The sequence below is a fragment of the Neltuma alba genome, unplaced genomic scaffold (genome assembly GCF_004799145.2).
Source record: "Neltuma alba isolate B1F8T4 unplaced genomic scaffold, ASM479914v2 tig00013128_pilon, whole genome shotgun sequence".
Taxonomy (NCBI): Eukaryota; Viridiplantae; Streptophyta; class Magnoliopsida; order Fabales; family Fabaceae; genus Neltuma; species Neltuma alba.
The window spans coordinates 48,349-66,756 of NW_021637447.1; the positions used below are offsets into that span (position 1 = coordinate 48,349).

An 18,408-nucleotide genomic window follows, 5' to 3' on the forward strand; every position below is an offset into this window, starting at 1 on the left:
AATAGATTAAAAAGCTACTTAATTAATTCCAAGTAAGCCTGATTGTCGTGCAATGAAGATCATGTAAATGATGCAAAATATTAACGAACCGGGGACAAGAAGTCGCTGCAGCCTGTAACAAAACCCCAAAAAAAGAAAAAGAAAAGATCGAGAATAAAGGAGAGAGGAGCTTAGGCACGGAGAAGGGAGAGGAAAGGAAAGGGATGAGAGAGAGACACACACCTGAGTGGGATGACGGCTGCGAGCAAGAGATAAGGCAACAGACAGAGTGACGGAGCGCGAGCGCAAGCGCAAGCGCAAGAGTGGCCTGAAACCTAGTTACAGTAAATACATGAGCAAACAAATAGGGATGTCCAAGGAGGGGACGTTTTGGAGATGATCCGGAATCCCTCCCCGGCCCAAATTTATTCATAACGTCCACTCTCAAAATTTTTGGGTTGGATCTGTCTCAAATTAATTAATGTACTAAATCTTATATTAAAAAAAATGAATTATATATTTATATCTAAGGTGGAGCATGATAAGACATAACAATTTTATAAAAACTCATCCATTGAGATCTTATCAAAATGTTACTTTACTGGGATAAAACATATTTTTGATTTACGAAAAAATTTCATATATAATCTACTCGTATTGATGGAATAACTATTTATTTAATTTGGATAAATTGAAAAAATTAAGTAAATTTCTTTATTACAGTACATATCACCATATCTTCATAAAATAATCTTATATAACATTAGACCATATATTAATTTAAAAGTTAGATACATTAATTTTAAAAAGTAAATTAAAAGAAAATAAATTAATATTATAATCAAAACTCACACTTAAATTGTGCCTAACTATGTTTAGTAGAGAGGAGTAGTATTTTATATTGCATCAGTTCTTAATATTACTTTTGATCATTAATATAAAAGTTAGTTGACTAATTTGAATATATTAATAAAGTTTCTTTCACATACTTATCTTGTGTTCTATAATAAAGTTTCTTTCACATACTTATCTTGTGTTCTATAATCACTATTAAAGGGCTTCTTTTAAATAATCATGCTATCATTCCAAAGAAGCACTAAGTTAGCGTAGCGTGATAAGAATTTCTTCGTGCCGACCCCTTTTATTGGCGTTCTGATTATAAATCCGAGATGCATTGTGACACTGAGATGGCATTGGCACAATTCTAACGAGTCGATGTGGACTTGGAAGGAATCAAAGTGAGTGGATAAGGCGTGCGTTCCTAATGGAGTTTTAATTTTGTTTTCAACTTTTTCCATATTAAAATAAATAAAAACATAATTAATTTTGTATTGAAAGTAATAAAAGAACGTTTTAATTGGTTTAAATTGAATTTAAACATGCCAAATTACTCAAAATATATGCAAATAGCCAATTTTCCTTTTGAATATGTTCATGCCTCGGGTACAATATTTGTAAATTGCCATTAGGCTATTGTCGAAACCTGTGGCAAAGATGCTTGATAATTTGCTCGTAAAAACCTTCTTATAACTGTTTGGAATGTTTATAAGTAATTTTTTAATTATGATTTATAGAATATGAAGTAAATATATAAGATGAGTTTTGTCTCAACTTATAAAAATATGAGTTTATAGGGGCTTATAATTATGCTTCCAAATGGATCCTTAGCTTATGATGATCCTAGTTTATTCTATCGTGATGGACTTCGGGTTAAAATGGCCCTTCCATGTCGTGTCTTGTCTTCTTCATTGAGCATGCTGGGCTTGCTTGCCAATGTTGTGGTGGGTTTGCGCAGCTCCCAGGACACTGTGAGAAGCAGAGTAAGATCACTGGGCCAAGGTCAGCCCAAATAAACTTCTATGGGTTTTGACGTCAAAACCGAGCACCAGCCAGCCTAAAATGTCTCTCTAGCCGCAGAATTCATTAAAAACGTGGCCCAAGTACATGGGTGTTCAACTTTTCTCCTACGCCTATGGGTGTTCATGAGACCCAGTAGCCCGGTATACCCGTCAAAGCCCGCTAAAAAAATACCCTGCCCAGCCCAAAAAATACAGCCCGAAGAAAACAAATAGGCATTTTCGGGCTGGGCGATTCATGGGCAGGGTCGGGTCGCGGGCATGGCATGCAGCTCTGCCCGAAATATATATATATAATTATTTATATTATAATATATTTTTTTCAGAATTATATTATATATAGTGTAATATTAATATACTATATTTTATTATACTTCAATACACCAAAAAGAACACTACTCCCTTGTATTATTAGACTTTATATTTTTAAAGTTCTGGTTTTTTTTAAAAAAACATACCACCTTTTTTAACTTTTTAAAATTACCTTGTTGTGTACTATAATTGTCTTTTAACTTTATATGTTGATATTACTTCATATATCATGAAATGATACTAATTATACCAATTTAAATGTAATATATAGATCTCTATAAATTATATTATACTATAATTTAATAATATAATTGAACATGTTAATATAGCTTGTATTTTTTTTATATGTTTTGTTATTTTCTCAACTTTGTGGAGGTTGATGCAAATCATTTGGACTTTAAGGCTTTAATTACAATTTTTTTATTGTCTTGTTTTTAATAAATTATGGATATTGCTAAATTCTTAATGCATAGACATCTGTTAAGACATACGACAGTTTCATGTTTTAAGTTATAAATTTGGGCAATGAAAGCTCGCCCTGCCCAAAATAGCATGGGCTTCTACTGGGCAAGGCTAGGCATCGGGCTATGTTTTGCAGCCCGCTTATCCTCCGGGTTGGGCATCGGGTAGGGGTCCTGTCCTGCCCAGCCCTGCCCATGCACACCCCTACCTATGCCTGTTCTTTGCGCCACCCATCCTTTGACTCCCCCTAGCGCCCCCCTCCCCCCAAAAAAAGAAAATCTAAACCTGCCATCTTTACTCAAGGGCAAATAATCAAAAAAGCGAAAAGAAAAAATAACAAGAAACTAAAAATTACTAAATATCAAATCAAGTTTTGTAACAATATTTTATTAGTGTTGACAATAATAAATTTGCAAATGATAACAAATTTTTATGAATGTTCTTTATATGGTATTTACAAATTTTCAACTTCTTCTTTAGTCATTTTCCCAAATGAAAAAGAACAAATTTGTTTCCATTAGTTTGAGATAATTTTTTTTTCCAATCCATTATTTTGAGATGGTCGATTTTATTATTCTTTAAAAAATTAATTTGATAATCCTTATTAGTTTTCTTGAATTATAAATATTAGTTCCTACACTCATAATCTGTTGATCATGATTAATGTGAATACCATATATACAACTGAAAAGGATACTTTTAAAAAAAAATTTATTTATTTACGGTAAATAAAAGAGATTTTAATACAGCGGCTGAACCCAATTTTGAAGTTTTGAACTACCGGTGAGACGCCCGCCGGTATCCTACTTTTTCTCCGATGTTTCTACTTTTCGGCTGAGCTCCTTAGAGGGTAAATCTGTAATTCCACAGAATGTTTCACACGTCTTACGTCTCAAGGGTGACGCAGGGTGACGAGGGCATCCTTCCCACTTTGTTTTTTTTTTTTTGGTAATTGGATTGCCACTATTACTTCTCAAATGTCTAGCCTTCTTCTGGGACTCAGTTCCTGTGTTATCATTCTTTGCTCATCCCTCCCCGCCATAAGTGAAAGTGAAAGACGTGGATTCGTTGTTCTGTGACTGGGCAGGTAGCGCAGAGAATCGCCATGAAGCCGAATCAACGGAGGACTGATGCTCATCACCCGCCTTCTCCAACGCAAGCCTCCTTCATTCTCACTCTTTCTCTCCCATTCATCGCCGTTGCTGCCATGGTAACCTTCACCTTCTCTCCCAATGTTCCATTTGCTGAACTGCTGTGCATATGTATACTCTGTTTTGTTCTTCCATTCTGCATCTCACTTTTAATACAAACAAGCCACCTTGTTCTTTCAGCATCAGCAACACTACATCATCTCTATACGCAACTCCACATCCTGCCACCTTGATATCACTGAATTTGTTTCAGTAATATGGCTTATGCTCTCCTCTTTTTTTCCCCTTCATCGGCATAGATTTCTTATGTTCCTTAGGTTTCAATTCTTTTGTGGGGGACTTTTTCTCTGGTGCTCATGTTTGTGCTATTTAGTTTGAGGAATGACAATTATCATATATACTACTTCCGGTCCTAATTATAAGAGTTAGTTAACTAATTTGAGGAGATCAAGGAAAAAAGTTAAGTTAGTTATTTGTCATAAATAAATATTATCTTTCTTAAAATATCCTTACTAATCAAGTGTATTGGCTAAAACTACCATTGTTAGAATGACTATCTTGAAAAAAAAATACATAAATATTAGAGACAAAGTAGATTGGGGTTTTATATTTAGGACTAAAATAAAAATCAAATGAGGTCCTATATTAAGGACCAGAGGTAGTACTAATTACCTATGGCTTACTTATTAATGTTGTCTGAGTTGAAAGTTTCACTGTTCTCTTATTAAGCCGCAAATCTGCATTTGGAATCACATTCTAGTTGATTATACTGGAAAGTCAAAATCTAAAACCTAAAACATGAGGAATTGTCTACAGGTATTGATCCCTTCATCACCCTTTAAAAATAGCCTCTCTATTCTGCACCAAGTCCCGGAAGGCCGTGTGGGCGTATATTGGAGAGGAGGTGCTCTGCTGAAAACAATTACAGAACCAGGTTATAGTTTGCTTCTTGATTCTTATTGCTGCTGCTGCTGCCCCCCCCAAGCATCCATTGGCCCAGAGTTTGATTTATGCTCTTGGTGCTAAATTTTCTAGGTTTTCACTTAAAGATGCCTTTCATAACACAGTATAAGCTTGTTCAAGTGACACTCAAGACAAATATGGTAAGTTGTTACAGAGCAGTTTCTAAAACTGGTTTCATTTGGCAAATGCACAGTAAGTTGAATTATTATTGTAACAATTGCAGGTGACAGGCATACAGTGTGGTACTAAAGGAGGTTTCATGATTAATTTTGAGAAGATAGAAGTAAATATCCATTTCATCGGCTGATCTTTTTTTTTTTAATTAAATTTAAAATTTAAATGCAATGATTTTTACTGTCACGTTGTTGTTCAATTAAGGTTGTAAACCGACTTTATAAGGAATATGTCTATGAGACATTGCTCAATTATGGGATGCATTATGACAAGACATGGATATATGACAAGATTCATCATGAGATTAATCAGTTCTGCAGTTCTCATAATTTTCAACAGGTCTATATTGATGTTTTTGATCAGGTAAGAGTGTCAAAGTGTCTCTCTCTTTTGGTTAATCTCATGTGGAAAAAGTCAACGCTTCAAAAATGTATCTTTTATTGCTATAGTTAATTATTATAGTCGCTTTCATTTACGGGTAACCTGAACACTACAACGTTCAAGCAAGATGACACGCTGATTTGATGAACATTTAGGGATTGAGTTCTAGATTCCACTGTCATTTCCTCAAAAAGTTGATGAAAGTCTTGGGTCTTACTGCTGTTATAGAGTTTATGACGACTCATTGTGGTATTTTAGAGTAGTGCCTAGAGTTAAGTATAATCTGCCTTGTAGATTTTGTCTTTCTTATGATGATTACATGCTAACATTTATGATGGCAACACGACTATTTTGGTTCATTCAGATTGGTAACAAGATGAAAGACGCTCTTCACGCTGATTGCACCCGTTATGCTCCAGGCATTGAAGTTATCAGTGTTCATGTCACAAAACCAACCATTCCAGATAGCATCAGACGCAACTTTGAGCAAACGGAAGAGGAACGCTCTAAGGTAGCGTCTTGGCTCGATTTCTTTCTTTCTAAAATCATCTTTTCTTTTTTGGGCCAAATTTCTAAAATTGCTGTCGAGCATGTTTTTGGATGTGTCGGATAGGTCTTAGTTGTTACTGAAAGACAGAAAGTAGCCGAGAAGGAGGCAGAGACAGCGAAGAAGGTGGCTATTATTGAGGCTGAGAAAAATGCCAATGTTAGCAAGATCCTCATGGAGCAGAAGTTGGCGGAAAAAGAAGCTTCCGGGCGCCAGCAACAACTTGAGAATCGTATGCACCTCGAACGTGAGAAGAGCCTGGCAGATGCGTATCTCTACCGGTGAGTTTTTCTAGATTCCCTTGAAACAGAGTTGATTAAAACAACACAAGTAATTTATCCTGCTAGAACAAAGAAATGATTGATGGCATTGGTTTTCCTTTTCCCCTTTCAATTTCAAGTGCAACAAAAGAGGCTGAAGCAAACAGGTTGAGGCTAACCCCCAAATTTCTCGTGCTTAAATTCATCGAGGCCACTGCTAATAATACCAAGACAAGCTCTGGGAATAAGATGTCTCGCCTCTGTCCATTCCTCGTCACCGTGTTTCAAGGTCTGCTCTCGTCTAGATTTTTACTCGGCCTTGGCCGCCGCTAAATAGGATTTTTGATCAGAGGCTACTCCGAAATGTCTGGGAAAACGTGTTTATTGAGACATTTGGGAAAGAGACTTGCCTTATTTATGAGGCATTCTTGCTAGGCTTAATAAGACCTAACAGGATGGTATGTATTATAATGTTGTACGATCTAATGTTTGGTTTGTTGTTATAAGCACATGATACGTATTATAATGTTGTACGATCTAATGCTTGGTTTGTTGTTATAAGCACATGATACGTATTATAATGTTGTACGACGCAATGTTTGGTTTGTTATTATAAGTGCACGTTTGGATTTGCCGGCATGATTAACCTAAAAGAAGAAGTACTCTTATTCTGTAAATCGATTAAAAAGCTACTTAATTAATTCCAAGTAACCCCTAATTGTTGTGCAATGAGGATCCTGTGAATGATGCAAAATGTTAATGAACCGGGAACAGGAAGTTGCTGCAGCCTTTAACAAAACTCGCCAAAAAAAAAAAAAACACAGAAGAAGATCGAGAGTAAAGGAGAGAGGAGGTTAGACACCGAGGAGGGAGAGGAAAGGACAAGGGATGACAGAGGGAACACACCTGAGTGGGATGACCGCAGCGAGCAAGAGCAAAGGAGAGAGACAGACTAACGGAGCGCAGCCGAAAGAGGTCTGAAACCCTAGTAACCGTGAAACTCCGAGTGAGGGTAAAATTCAGTAGTTACCATAAACACTCAGGCACCAAAACAAAAAAAACCGTAGTTACCATAAATACGTGAGCAAATAAATACGGATGTCCAAGGAAGGGATGTTTCGCAGAGGATCCTGAATTCGTCCCTGGCCCAATTATATTGAGCCCGACTCGTCATTAAGCCTTATAATAAGAATAAAAAATAACATAAAAAAAATTATATTTATATCCACGGTCGGGCATGATATAACAATTTTAGAAAAGCCCATCCGTTGAGATGCAAACGTAACTTTACAAGGGATAACACATAATTTTGATTACGAAAAAATTTCATATATAATCTACCCGCATTGATGGAATAACTATGTATTCAATTTGGATAAATTCAAAAAATTAAATAATTTTTTTTACAATACATGTCACCTAATCTCCATAAAATAATCTTATACAACATTAGACTCTATGTTACTCCCTCCAATCGTATTTATAAGCCTTAAATTGGAGGGGAAGTGTGATCCAATTTATAAGCTTCAATTTAGTATTTGTCTTAACATTTAATGTATTTTTTTAATTTTATTCTTAATTATTTATTCTCTCTTTTTATCATAATCTCTCTTATCACATTTTTCTACACATTTTCTTTCATCTCTTTTTTTTTTTATTTACTATAAGGGTGTATTTGAAAACAAAAGTATATTTTTTTTTGACTAATTTTAACTAATTGTTCCTTATCTGCCAATTAGTTATTTGAAGCTTATAATAAGAAAATGAGGGAGTAATTTATAAGTTAGACAAATTAATTTTAAAAAGTAAAATAAAAGAAAACAAATTAATATTGTAATCAAAACTCATCCTTAACTTGTGCCTAACTAACTATGTCTAGTAGAGGGGAGTATTTTATATTGCATGAGTTATTAATACTACCTTTTGTCCTTCGTAACAGAGTTAGAAAATTAATTTGAGTAGATTAGGATAATTGGTTAAATTAGTTATTTGTAATAAATATATGTTGTCTCTTTTAAAATACTCTTACTAATTAAGCGTTGTTGGATGAAATATTTGATAGATATGACTATTACAAGAACTATTTTAAAAAAATAAAATAAACTGAGTATTATATTTAATACTAAATTAAAAGTCAAATTAGTTTTAGCATTCAGTGAATAGTTTTAATACTACCTCTGGTCCTAATTATAAGACCCAGTTGACTTATTTGAGGAGATTAAGGAAGTAAGTTAAGTTAGTTATTTGTAATAAATAAGTATTGTCATTCCTAAAATATCTTTATTAATTAAGTGTATTTTTCTAGAACTATCATTATTAGAAGGACTATCTTGGAAAAAAAATATATAAATATGAGAGACAAAATGGATTGGGGGTCTTATAATTAGAACCAAACAAAAAATCAAACGGGGTCTTATATTAAGGACCGGAGGTAGTATTAAGTAAGAAGGTAGTATAAGAGAGAGTCGCGAGAATCCCCTCCATGGAAAGTCGCGGGTTCGTTGCTCCAAAAGTCTCCACTCTTGCAAAGTCAGGGGATGCACGGTGTGTGTTTTTTAGCGTGATTTTTGTCATAATTTTATTAAACAAAATGGTAATTTTATTTGCTATGATTTCGCTGATTTTTCTTCTAGTTTGAATAGTCAAAAAGCACCAGGATCGCACCGTCAAAGAGATGAAAGAAACCACTAAAGAGAATAGCTTGATGTATATGGTTGCGACGTATAAGATCATGAACCCTCTTCGTGTTGCTTACCTGCTTTCCATTAAAATTATCATATTGTAAACAGTTTTGGGGGAATGGGTATTGGGTACTGCCACGGTTGTCTTTTCCATGCTTAGGCTACTCAAGTTATCTAGTTTTGGTCTTTTTTCCTTTTATTTAGTGTGTTGTAGTGTTCCGCTCGTGCGTTTCATTTTGTTTGTTATGCGTGCAAGCCTGGGTATTGCAGTATGAGATCCATGGGAGTTTCTTCCCGGCTAGTGTCAAGTTTCAATCTGCTGGAACCTTTTTCAGTTGCCCCTGAGATACCTTTGCCTTTACCTTGTATTTGGTACGAAAGAAATGGAAGGAAGAATGGCAAGAGAGATAAAATTTTAATAAGCTCAATTTTAAAAAAATTAAAGAAGTAGGGTTTTAAAATTTTAATAAAAAGAATATGTAAGATGAAAAAATAATAGAATTTAATTAAAAATTCTACTTCTTCAATTTTTAAATCGAATTAATTAAAATTTTTCATCCTTTTTATTTTCCTCATACCAAATGAATCCATGGGAATTAAAATTTTTCATCCCTTTTATTTTCATTGTACCAAATGAATCCATCGTACCTTTAGATGGTTTATGCTCCGCACTTTTCTTGGTGCAAAGGATACAAGTGGCCATCTTGTCCTCCTCATAATTAAGGACCTGATTATTAAGTTAATTTATTTTAAATGTAAGACATATTTTTTATATTTATCAATTTTTTCAAATTATTCCTACTGATACTCTCTCAACCATAATCAAGTAAAAGAGAGAAGGAAGATATTAAAAAAAATAATTATGGTATTTTAAAAAAATATATATCATATTTCTTATAATTTATTAATTTACTTAACTTTCTTAATCTAATCAAATAAATTAAATAGGTCCTACTACCTCCTTATTTTAAGAACTTGTTTGACTTTCAATTTAATTTTAAATATAAGGCCTCAGTCTATTTTATTTTTCATATTTACCTATTTTTTAAAGTATTTCTTGCAGACTGCATATGTTAAAAGTTCTGCTAAATGATAATTTTACCTGGTACATATTATTAGTAAAAATATTTTAGGAAAGACAACACATATTTATTACAAATTACTAACTTAATTAATTCTTTTAATCTTTTCAAATTTGTTAACTAGGTCTTATATTAAAGACAATAGATAATATACTACCTCTGATTCTATTTATAAGATTTTGTTTGTAATTTATCTTAATAATAAGATCGGATATACTATTAAGTACTCATCTTGCAACGTGCAGGTTGCTACTTTGTCACTCCTCGTTTCTGTTATGTGCTTTGAGTTATGCTTGTTTTAGGTTTTGGAGTTTCTATGGGTTGGGCTTCTCTAATTTTGTGTGTGGTCGTCGTGTAATGACGCCCAATAATTATTATATAACACATAAAATGGATATTCCACTTAATGAACATAGAACTGAACTGTACAAGTAATTTACTATTTGTGATTTTATCTACAAGACTTCGTTCATAAGTTATAAATAAGATCTTATAAATAGAATCAAATAAATAGAATCAGAGGTGGTACTACCATTTAAGTTTCTGAAACCCAGTGGAGACACCAATTATCTTATAAAAAAATATGAACCCCCTGATCATGATAAAGTAGATTGGAGTCCGTGAATGAATATATTAGGCTTTTCTTTTTACTGATATGATATGAACAGTTTTAAATAAAAAATTCAAATGCTACATTATGAAATATAAATCGTTCCATGGGTGCTACGTCGCGTATTATTTTTGTTGTATCACAACCTGTGAAAAAGCATTAATGTTTGAAAGTCAATTATACCTAATGCATAGGAATGCTTTTTGATTGAGAGCTCGTTCCCCAAGGAAAGTAAAGATAAAATATGAGCAATACGTTCATGTAAAATAATAAAAAAATTGAAATTAAAATAATTTTTACTGATTGTTATGATAAGCAGCATAACTACTATAAATCGAATGTTAGTTAAAAACTTCCTAAACAACCAATTTTTTTTAAAAAAAGATATTATAAAAGGAATCAAGAAAGCAATAATATCATAGTCTCACTGAGATTGAAAAGTCAAGCCGGGCAAAATCAGAAGCCAGCAAGCTTTATGATTTGAAAAGCACTTACAAATGGGAACTATATGAATAATAAAAATTATTTAAATAAGAAATGTTTGGAATGTTTATATGATACTCGTAACCTTTTTTTTTTTTTAAAAGGACTGGACTGCTTGGTGCTTATCACTTATATTTTTCATCCGATTTTCTTTTTAAAAGAAGGAAAAAAAAGGAACAGTCTTTTTTTAATTTCTATTGGAGTTTTTATTTTTGTTTTAACTTTTTCCAAATTAAAATAAATCAAAACATGATTAATTTCCTATTGAAAGTAATAAAAGAACATTTTAATTCAGTTAAATCAAATTTAAACATGCCAGATTACACAAAATAAAAAAGAAAGAACAACAGATAAAGGCAACCATTTTGTAAGCTAATTTATATTTATCCGTTTTGAAAATTGAATAGACAGAGATAATATCAAATATAAATAATAATTATATGAAACATAAAATTGATATTGAATTTTGGTTTGTGAATCCCAGCAATGAGGGGGTTTCTTAGACGAAGTGAAGGATTGGCCCAAAAAAAAAAAGAAGTGAAGAAAGGAAGCACCGGGGAAGCATCCTGCAATGGTGCATGGACTCATACGATAAGATGATAGGCGTAGGCTGAAGCGGATTGATGATGCGAGTATGCGACAACTCCTCTTCTTTTTTACCAAAAAAAAAAACCTTCTCTTCTTTTTATTCCACCGATTGTCATGGGTCCCACTGTTCGCTCCTGTTATTCGTCCATTCTTTGATCTCCCACCTGCAAACTTAGCCAGCCCGCCCAGCAGCAGGAAATTCCGCAAAGAAATTTTCTCCCATCAGTACATTAGTTTTTTTTTTTTTTAAACTATTGATATGCTGTAAACAGTTTTCAAAAAAAAAAAACACCCAAATGCTCCATTGTAAAAGAATATTTACCGGATTCCATTGAGGAACGATGGCCGCTGTCGTTATCCAACAATAGCCGCAGGACCTCACGGAGTTGGGCAAACATTCTTTACATGAAAAATAGTTTGAAGTCACACATGTGGTCCCCAACACGAGCTATGTTAATTGGTCCTTGTCTAGGTAACATGTACCTCGTTCCTCGTCATGGGCTCTATGGCAAATCTGTTATTTAACAGCAGATCCCTGTCTCAATATATGTCAATCCCCTGAGGCCCATGGCTTTGTCACTTTCTGTTCCATAAGAAACTGAATACTCTAGCTTTTCCGGGACTCATTTCCTCTGTTATCATTCTTTGCTCGTCCCTCTCCGCCATTCGTTGTTCTGTGAGTGGGCAGGTGGCACAGAGAATCGTCATGAAGCCAAATAAACAGAGGACTGATGCTCATCAGCCACCTTCTCCAACGCAAGCCCCCTCCATTCTCACTCTTTTACTCTCATTCATCGCCGTCGCTGCCATGGTAACCTTCACCTTCTCTCTCACTGTTGCATCTGCTGAACTGCTGTGTATATGTATACTCCGCTTTGTTCTTCCATTCTGCATCTCACTTTGAACACAAACAAGCTCCCTTGTTCTTTCAGCATCATTTCTATACACAACTCCACATCCTGCCACCTTGCCACTCCCTCTAGCACCCCCATCAGTGTTCAAATTTTTTTTGGATCAAAGTATATAAATTCTTTTATTGATTTCGCTGAATTTGTTTCCGTAATATGGTTTATGCTCTCCTCTTTTTTCCCCCTTCATGTACAACATTTTAAGCTGATTATGGTTTTTTATTCCCCAACTGTTCATCGGCTTTTGTGTGTACTCTGGCTTGCAATCTGGTCTAAAGTGGATAACGGTGGCAGACATTATACCTAGTTCCGGATTTTTTTTTTAATTTTATAAATGGATCGCTGTAAACTAAAATGCTCGTTACGCGCTAAATTTTCATTGGCATAGATTTTCTTATGTGCCTCAGGTTTGGGGTGGGGGGCCTTTTTCTTTAGAGCTCATGTTTGTGCTTTTTAGTTTGAGGAATGACAATTATCATATATGGTAATTACCTATGCCTTATTTATTCGTGTTGTCTGAGTTCAAAGTTTCACTGTTCTGTTATTAACCAGCAAATCTGCAGTTGGAATCACATTTTAGTTGATTATACTCGAAAGTCAAATCTGAAACTTAAAACATGAGGAATTGTCTATAGGTATTGATCCTTTTATACCCATCATCCTTCAAAAAAAGCCTTTTTTTTCCTGCACCAAGTCCCGGAAGGCTATGTGGGCGTATATTGGAGAGGAGGTGCTCTTGTGAAAACAATTACAGAACCAGGTCAGAGTTTGCTTCTTGATTCTTGTTGTTGCTGTTGTTTTTCTTTGGCATCCATTGGCCCAGAGTTTGATTCATGTTCTTGGTGCTAAATCTTCTAGGTTTTCACTTAAAGATGCCTTTCATAACACAATATGAGCCTGTTCAAGTGACACTTAAGACAAATACGGTAAATTGTTATAGAGCAGTTTCTAAAACTATGGTTTCACTTGGCAAATGACACAGTAAGTTAAATTATTATTGTAACAATTGCAAGTGACAGGTATACAGTGTGGTACTAAAGCAGGTGTCATGATTAATTTTGACAAGATAGAAGTAAATATCAATAACATAATTCCAATCTGATCTTATGTTTTGCTTCATTAAATTTAAAATTTAAATGCAATGATATTTACTGTCACCATTGTTGTTCAATCAAGGTTGTAAACCGACTTCATAAGGAATATGTCCATGAGACATTGCTCAATTATGAGATGCATTATGACAAGACATGGATATATGACAAGATTCATGATGAGATTAATCAGTTCTGCAGTTCTCATAGTTTTCAACAGGTCTATATTGATGATTTTGCTCAGGTAAAAGTTTTAAGCATCTCTTTCGTTTGGGTAATATGATCAGGAAAAAGTTAACGCTTCAAAAATGTGTCTTTTATTGCTATAGTTAATTATCATAGTCGCTTTCATTTGCGGGTAACCTGAACACCACAAGCAATATGACACGCTGATTTGATGATCATTTAGGGATTGAGTTCTAGATTCATTGGCCGTCTTCCTCAGCACACTTACCTTGACTACACAATCACCAATCTATTGGCCGCTGTACTCATTGCTCTCACTTTTGGTGAGATTGGCAAGAGCACCCCTGATAAACCAAATTTCATTGATCAGCTTTATCAGGTGGATATTCATTGTATTCAAAGTATCATCGTGTGGAAAAATTACAGAAGTTGGATAGGCTGTTCTTGTTTCAAGGCAAGATGCGTCACAATTGGATGATGCTAATCCTAAAGAATCACTATCAGGAATTGAACTACAAGTGCTTTGATTTAGGAACAAGTGTCCATATGAAATAACTTTGACATTCTCAATTGAGTGATTGTTATGATTATGCTTGCATGTAGATTGTGATTACGTAGATCGTTATGAAGGCCTGGTGTTTGTAATCAAGAAAAAGCTTACATGACGACGTCTAAAACCTAAATATAACTTGTATGGTTTATTGATAATGAACGTCTTAAACCTATCAATGTCCTAAAATTGATATTAAGGTTCTTCTAGTGTTACGTACTTAGTTTACTATGAACTGTCTTGGACACTACATTGCATATTATTGCTCACAATTGGTTTATGATTTACAAAGGTGTTCTGTGACAGGATAACTGGCCCTCTGTTCTGTTTGCAATGGGGAGTGGTGTTGTACTTACCATTGGGAATTTGTCCACGCAATATGCTTTGGCTTTGGTTGGTTTATCAGTTGCGGAAGTGGTATCAGCAAGCATAACTGTTGTCATAGGTATTGTGCCCTCATACCCCCTAAAGAAGAAACATTTAAAAAGGGTAGAAATGAAAGGAATCACTTGTCTTATGTGTGTAACGGGCCTAATTTCCACCTCCAACATTTATGTCAGAAGGCTTAAATTTGAGCCCTTTTTACCAGGCCAATAAGTTTTGAGGCAACCCTTCCATGAATAAATACGCATGTAAGAATATGTGTGCACGAGCTATGCATTCAACGAAAGTTTCTGAACCTTTTCTGAACCCCTAAATATATGCAGCTTGCTCAAGTACTGAATTTCCCCGCACTTTCTCTGTCTACTGTAACAGGCACAACTGTGAATTTCTTCTTGGATGATGGGATCAATAGAGCTCAGATTCTTTTCCCAGGAGTTGGTTGCTTTTTTATTGCAGTTTGTCTTGGTTCAGCTGTGCATTCATCTAACATTTCGGATGATGAAGCCAAGCTCAACAATTTGGCAGATGAATGCAAAGATGGAGCCATGTATGTCTTTATTTACCTCTGTGTATGGATGCCACTAAGTATAGGCGTTAAAATTATATCACTAATGCCACTAACTGATTCAGTATATCTACTTGTTTTTAATCCTCTAAACTTGCTTCTATTATTTTGCCTTCTTTCATCCTCTGTTTTACTTTGTTAGGTTGTAAAAGATGATATCACAAGAAATGCTTGAGCTTGGTGCATTTATTTAGTTGAGAACATGTGGTAGCATCAAGCCGAATGTGGTAGCATACTTATAGGATCTCCCTGGGAGGGGATATGGATTTGGGCAAAACTAAAGTACGTCCCTGACTGTAATACCAAAATGAGAGAGGACGTGCTGAATTGTCTTAGCTATTATGTAAACTCTAAATAAGCTAAACTTCTTAATAAAACAATGGAAGAGTAAGCCAAGCTTGCCTCCATTTCAATTAATGGTAGAAGTAATCCACCAAAATAAAGTAATATCTTATTCCTCTCTGTTTTCAAAAAGAAATTGAGTTCAGAAACACCGTCATATCAGTTGATCTGATGATGTTAACTACCCAGCTTTTTGTACTACTTTTAGGGGCTTATGTTTTTGCAAGCATAGGCAGTTCATTAGGTTTTCTTTTTGGCTTGGTGGGGGATCCAATGTATGCTGAGATCAATTCTGGGCAAGGGAAGGAGGAGAAGAGACAGGAGATTGGAACCCCAACGCATGCAGCCATTGTAGCTTTTTGAGCGCTGATTTAGGTCTAGTTTATGATTCTGCCAATTATTATCCTCAAGGGACGATAGCATCCAGCTGTTTTACATGTGCTGAAATGTTCAATAGTATTTATAAATGTTATTATTCTTGTGTCTTCTTTCTCATCTACCGTCACCAATATGTTGTTGACTTTGCCTCCAAATTTTGTTCTTTCGCCAGATTAATTAACATTTCTTCCAAAAAAGAAATAAGTGGAGGTAAGAAGGTCTGATCCAGTGAAATTTACACTCTTTGGTTGTCATTTCGGTCACGAAATGCTACATTTATTCTTTTTACTTTGAGTATATGTAGTTAAATCAAAGGATGTAGACAGTGGAGGGGCTGGTTCAGGAGACACAGCAAAAGCAGGAACGGCAGCTTTTCTTGTAGAGCTTGAGAAGCAAAGAGCTATCAAGGCAGGTGTTTTTCATTTATCGCAGATGTATTTAGAATGATATTTAGGTAAAGCTTATTATGTATTTTATCAAAATTTCCAATAAAATTATACTTATTTTATCAAAATTTCCAATAAAATTATACACTTTGGCCATTTTTGGACACTTAACACACCAATCATTAATAAACATGCATATACGTGTGTATGTGCTAGACGAGTTCTGATGAAGAGCGTGCTCAAGGTGTATACGTTATTCACCATTTGCTTGAACTACCTGAGAATTTTCTTGAACTCTAAAATTAATTCCCCTCTAAGGTAATACACTCTCAACTTTTGCTGCAGGTTTTTGGGAAGAGTACTTTCGTCGGATTGGCCATAACGTTCTTTGCTGGCCTTTGCTTCTCTTTATTCTCACCGTTATTTAACTTGGCAACGAACGACCAGTGGCATGCTTTAAAGGAAGGGGTTCCTCATTTGACTGTTTATACTTCCTTCTTCTACTTCTCTGTCTCCAGTTTTGTTATTGCCGTTGTTCTAAACATCACCTTCCTTTACCAAACCATCTTAAATTTACCCAAGTCATCTTTCAAGGCTTATTTGGCAGACTGGCACGGCAGAGGCTGGGCCTTGTTGGCTGGTCTCCTTTGTGGACTTGGCAATGGTCTCCAATTCATGGGTGGGCAAGCTGCAGGATATGCAGCAGCAGATGCTGTTCAGGTGATTTTCTTTAATGTTTGCAAAGAGTGAAAATATCGTATTCTCTTGGGACCTATTTGGTACATAGAATAACAGAATTATGTACCATAAATGAAATATAGAAACTTGCGCAAGTCCCGATCTTTTACCCTTGCAGTTGAGCCATTAACTAACCTTGGGCTACAGTCCAAACATAAAAACTTGTTATGCTTTATCCCTCACTAGGCCCACATGAACAATCATGCTTGTTTTTTTTCCTTTTTAATCATAATACAACAAGGATTGTTTTTAAGGGAAATCACTGTGAGGTCTCAAGAAAGGAATATAATTACTAAAAAGTGTTAATGACAAGTGAGCATCATAGATCTTGTTATTTCTTGCACTAGAAATTGTCATTCAGTTGTTATGGGATTTTTTAGCAATATTTCTTCCTTGGAACCATGTAATGAATTTCCCTTCTTCTTATAAGACAATAACCATGATTGAATTTGGATGAGCAGGCACTTCCACTAGTGAGCACCTTTTGGGGCATTGTTTTGTTTGGGGAGTTTCGGAACTCATCAGGAAGAACATATATACTGCTTGGGAGCATGTTGTCTATGTTTGTAGTAGCTGTTGCTGTACTCATGGCATCATCGGGTCAAAGGATTAATGATCCATTAGCAGCACACAAATTGGTTGTAAATAATTGATGGCTGCATAAATGATGGATTCAGCACACAGCAATAGTCAAAGGATAAGCATGCATGTGCCTTGCCTACAGTTTGCTTCGAAGATGCAAAATGTGCACGAGCACCATAGTTTTAGACTACAATAGCTGTTCTTGTCCCAAAAAAGAAATACAAAAGAAAAAAAAAGAAGCAAAAAAACAAGGTGGAAGAAAGATAATACCGTACTATAATAGATGTCATGTGCCTAGAGTGAATTACTCAGTGTTCATTGTCCTTATTGAGTCAACGAAAAGTGTACATAAGCAGAAATCATGAAGTGAACGGGTTTGAAATCCTTTGATTGAGCCTTATATGTTGTTCTACTTCTAGGGTTCGGGTTTGCAACCCTGTGCAAAATGATGTACTTTTAATTTGTATCTTATTTCTTCAATTTCTCTTTGAATAACAAGGTGATGATACAATAACCTAATTAATCAACGTATTCATTGATATATTTTTTTTGGGACAAAAATTCATTGATAATTTTCAGTTGTATGTAATTTTGGAAATTATAAATTCCTAAACAGAGTATATATTGCCTGTTTGGTTGGGTAATTCAGTAGTTCAAAAGTAACTTGTGGATCTGACAAGCACCTTTGCAATCACGCACCTATTTGGTTGAGATTTTAGCCCATTTTATTTATAGGCCAAAAACAATATTAAAAGTATGGTCGGCTTTA

At 34.8% G+C, this 18,408-nt stretch overlaps 2 protein-coding genes across 2 annotated transcripts; both read left to right on the forward strand.

Annotated features, from left to right (window-relative positions):
• Positions 1 to 1,694: 1,694 nt before the first annotated feature.
• Positions 1,695 to 12,433, forward strand: LOC114734697 (erlin-2-B-like). Its single transcript, XM_028922338.1, has 10 exons — positions 1,695 to 1,799; positions 3,697 to 3,819; positions 4,577 to 4,694; positions 4,796 to 4,863; positions 4,947 to 5,006; positions 5,102 to 5,260; positions 5,643 to 5,789; positions 5,892 to 6,106; positions 6,226 to 6,374; positions 12,141 to 12,433. The coding sequence occupies exons 1-10, from the start codon at positions 1,695 to 1,697 to the stop codon at positions 12,431 to 12,433; spliced, it is 1,437 nt and encodes a 478-aa protein (XP_028778171.1).
• A 704-nt stretch (positions 12,434 to 13,137) lies between these two features.
• LOC114734698 (ureide permease 1-like) lies at positions 13,138 to 18,174 on the forward strand. Its single transcript, XM_028922339.1, has 11 exons — positions 13,138 to 13,197; positions 13,296 to 13,363; positions 13,450 to 13,509; positions 13,614 to 13,772; positions 13,938 to 14,093; positions 14,571 to 14,709; positions 15,021 to 15,195; positions 16,106 to 16,143; positions 16,238 to 16,341; positions 16,665 to 17,039; positions 17,519 to 18,174. The coding sequence occupies exons 2-11, from the start codon at positions 13,310 to 13,312 to the stop codon at positions 17,708 to 17,710; spliced, it is 1,452 nt and encodes a 483-aa protein (XP_028778172.1). The 5' UTR covers positions 13,138 to 13,197; positions 13,296 to 13,309; the 3' UTR covers positions 17,711 to 18,174.
• Positions 18,175 to 18,408: the final 234 nt, after the last annotated feature.

What these genes read in the sequence shown, in the direction of transcription:
- LOC114734698 (XM_028922339.1), top strand. Translation starts at nt 13,310, where the DNA reads ATGCCTTTCATAACACAATATGAGCCTGTTCAAGTGACACTTAAGACA. An exon ending in TCATTGATCAGCTTTATCAG is followed by an intron (nt 14,094 to 14,570) that starts GTGGATATTCAT and finishes GTTCTGTGACAG; the next exon opens with GATAACTGGCCCTCTGTTCT. An exon ending in GAATGCAAAGATGGAGCCAT is followed by an intron (nt 15,196 to 16,105) that starts GTATGTCTTTAT and finishes TTCTTTCGCCAG; the next exon opens with ATTAATTAACATTTCTTCCA.
- LOC114734697 (XM_028922338.1), top strand. Translation starts at nt 1,695, where the DNA reads ATGGCCCTTCCATGTCGTGTCTTGTCTTCTTCATTGAGCATGCTGGGC. An exon ending in AGGACACTGTGAGAAGCAGA is followed by an intron (nt 1,800 to 3,696) that starts GTAAGATCACTG and finishes GTGACTGGGCAG; the next exon opens with GTAGCGCAGAGAATCGCCAT. An exon ending in CGGAAGAGGAACGCTCTAAG is followed by an intron (nt 5,790 to 5,891) that starts GTAGCGTCTTGG and finishes TGTGTCGGATAG; the next exon opens with GTCTTAGTTGTTACTGAAAG.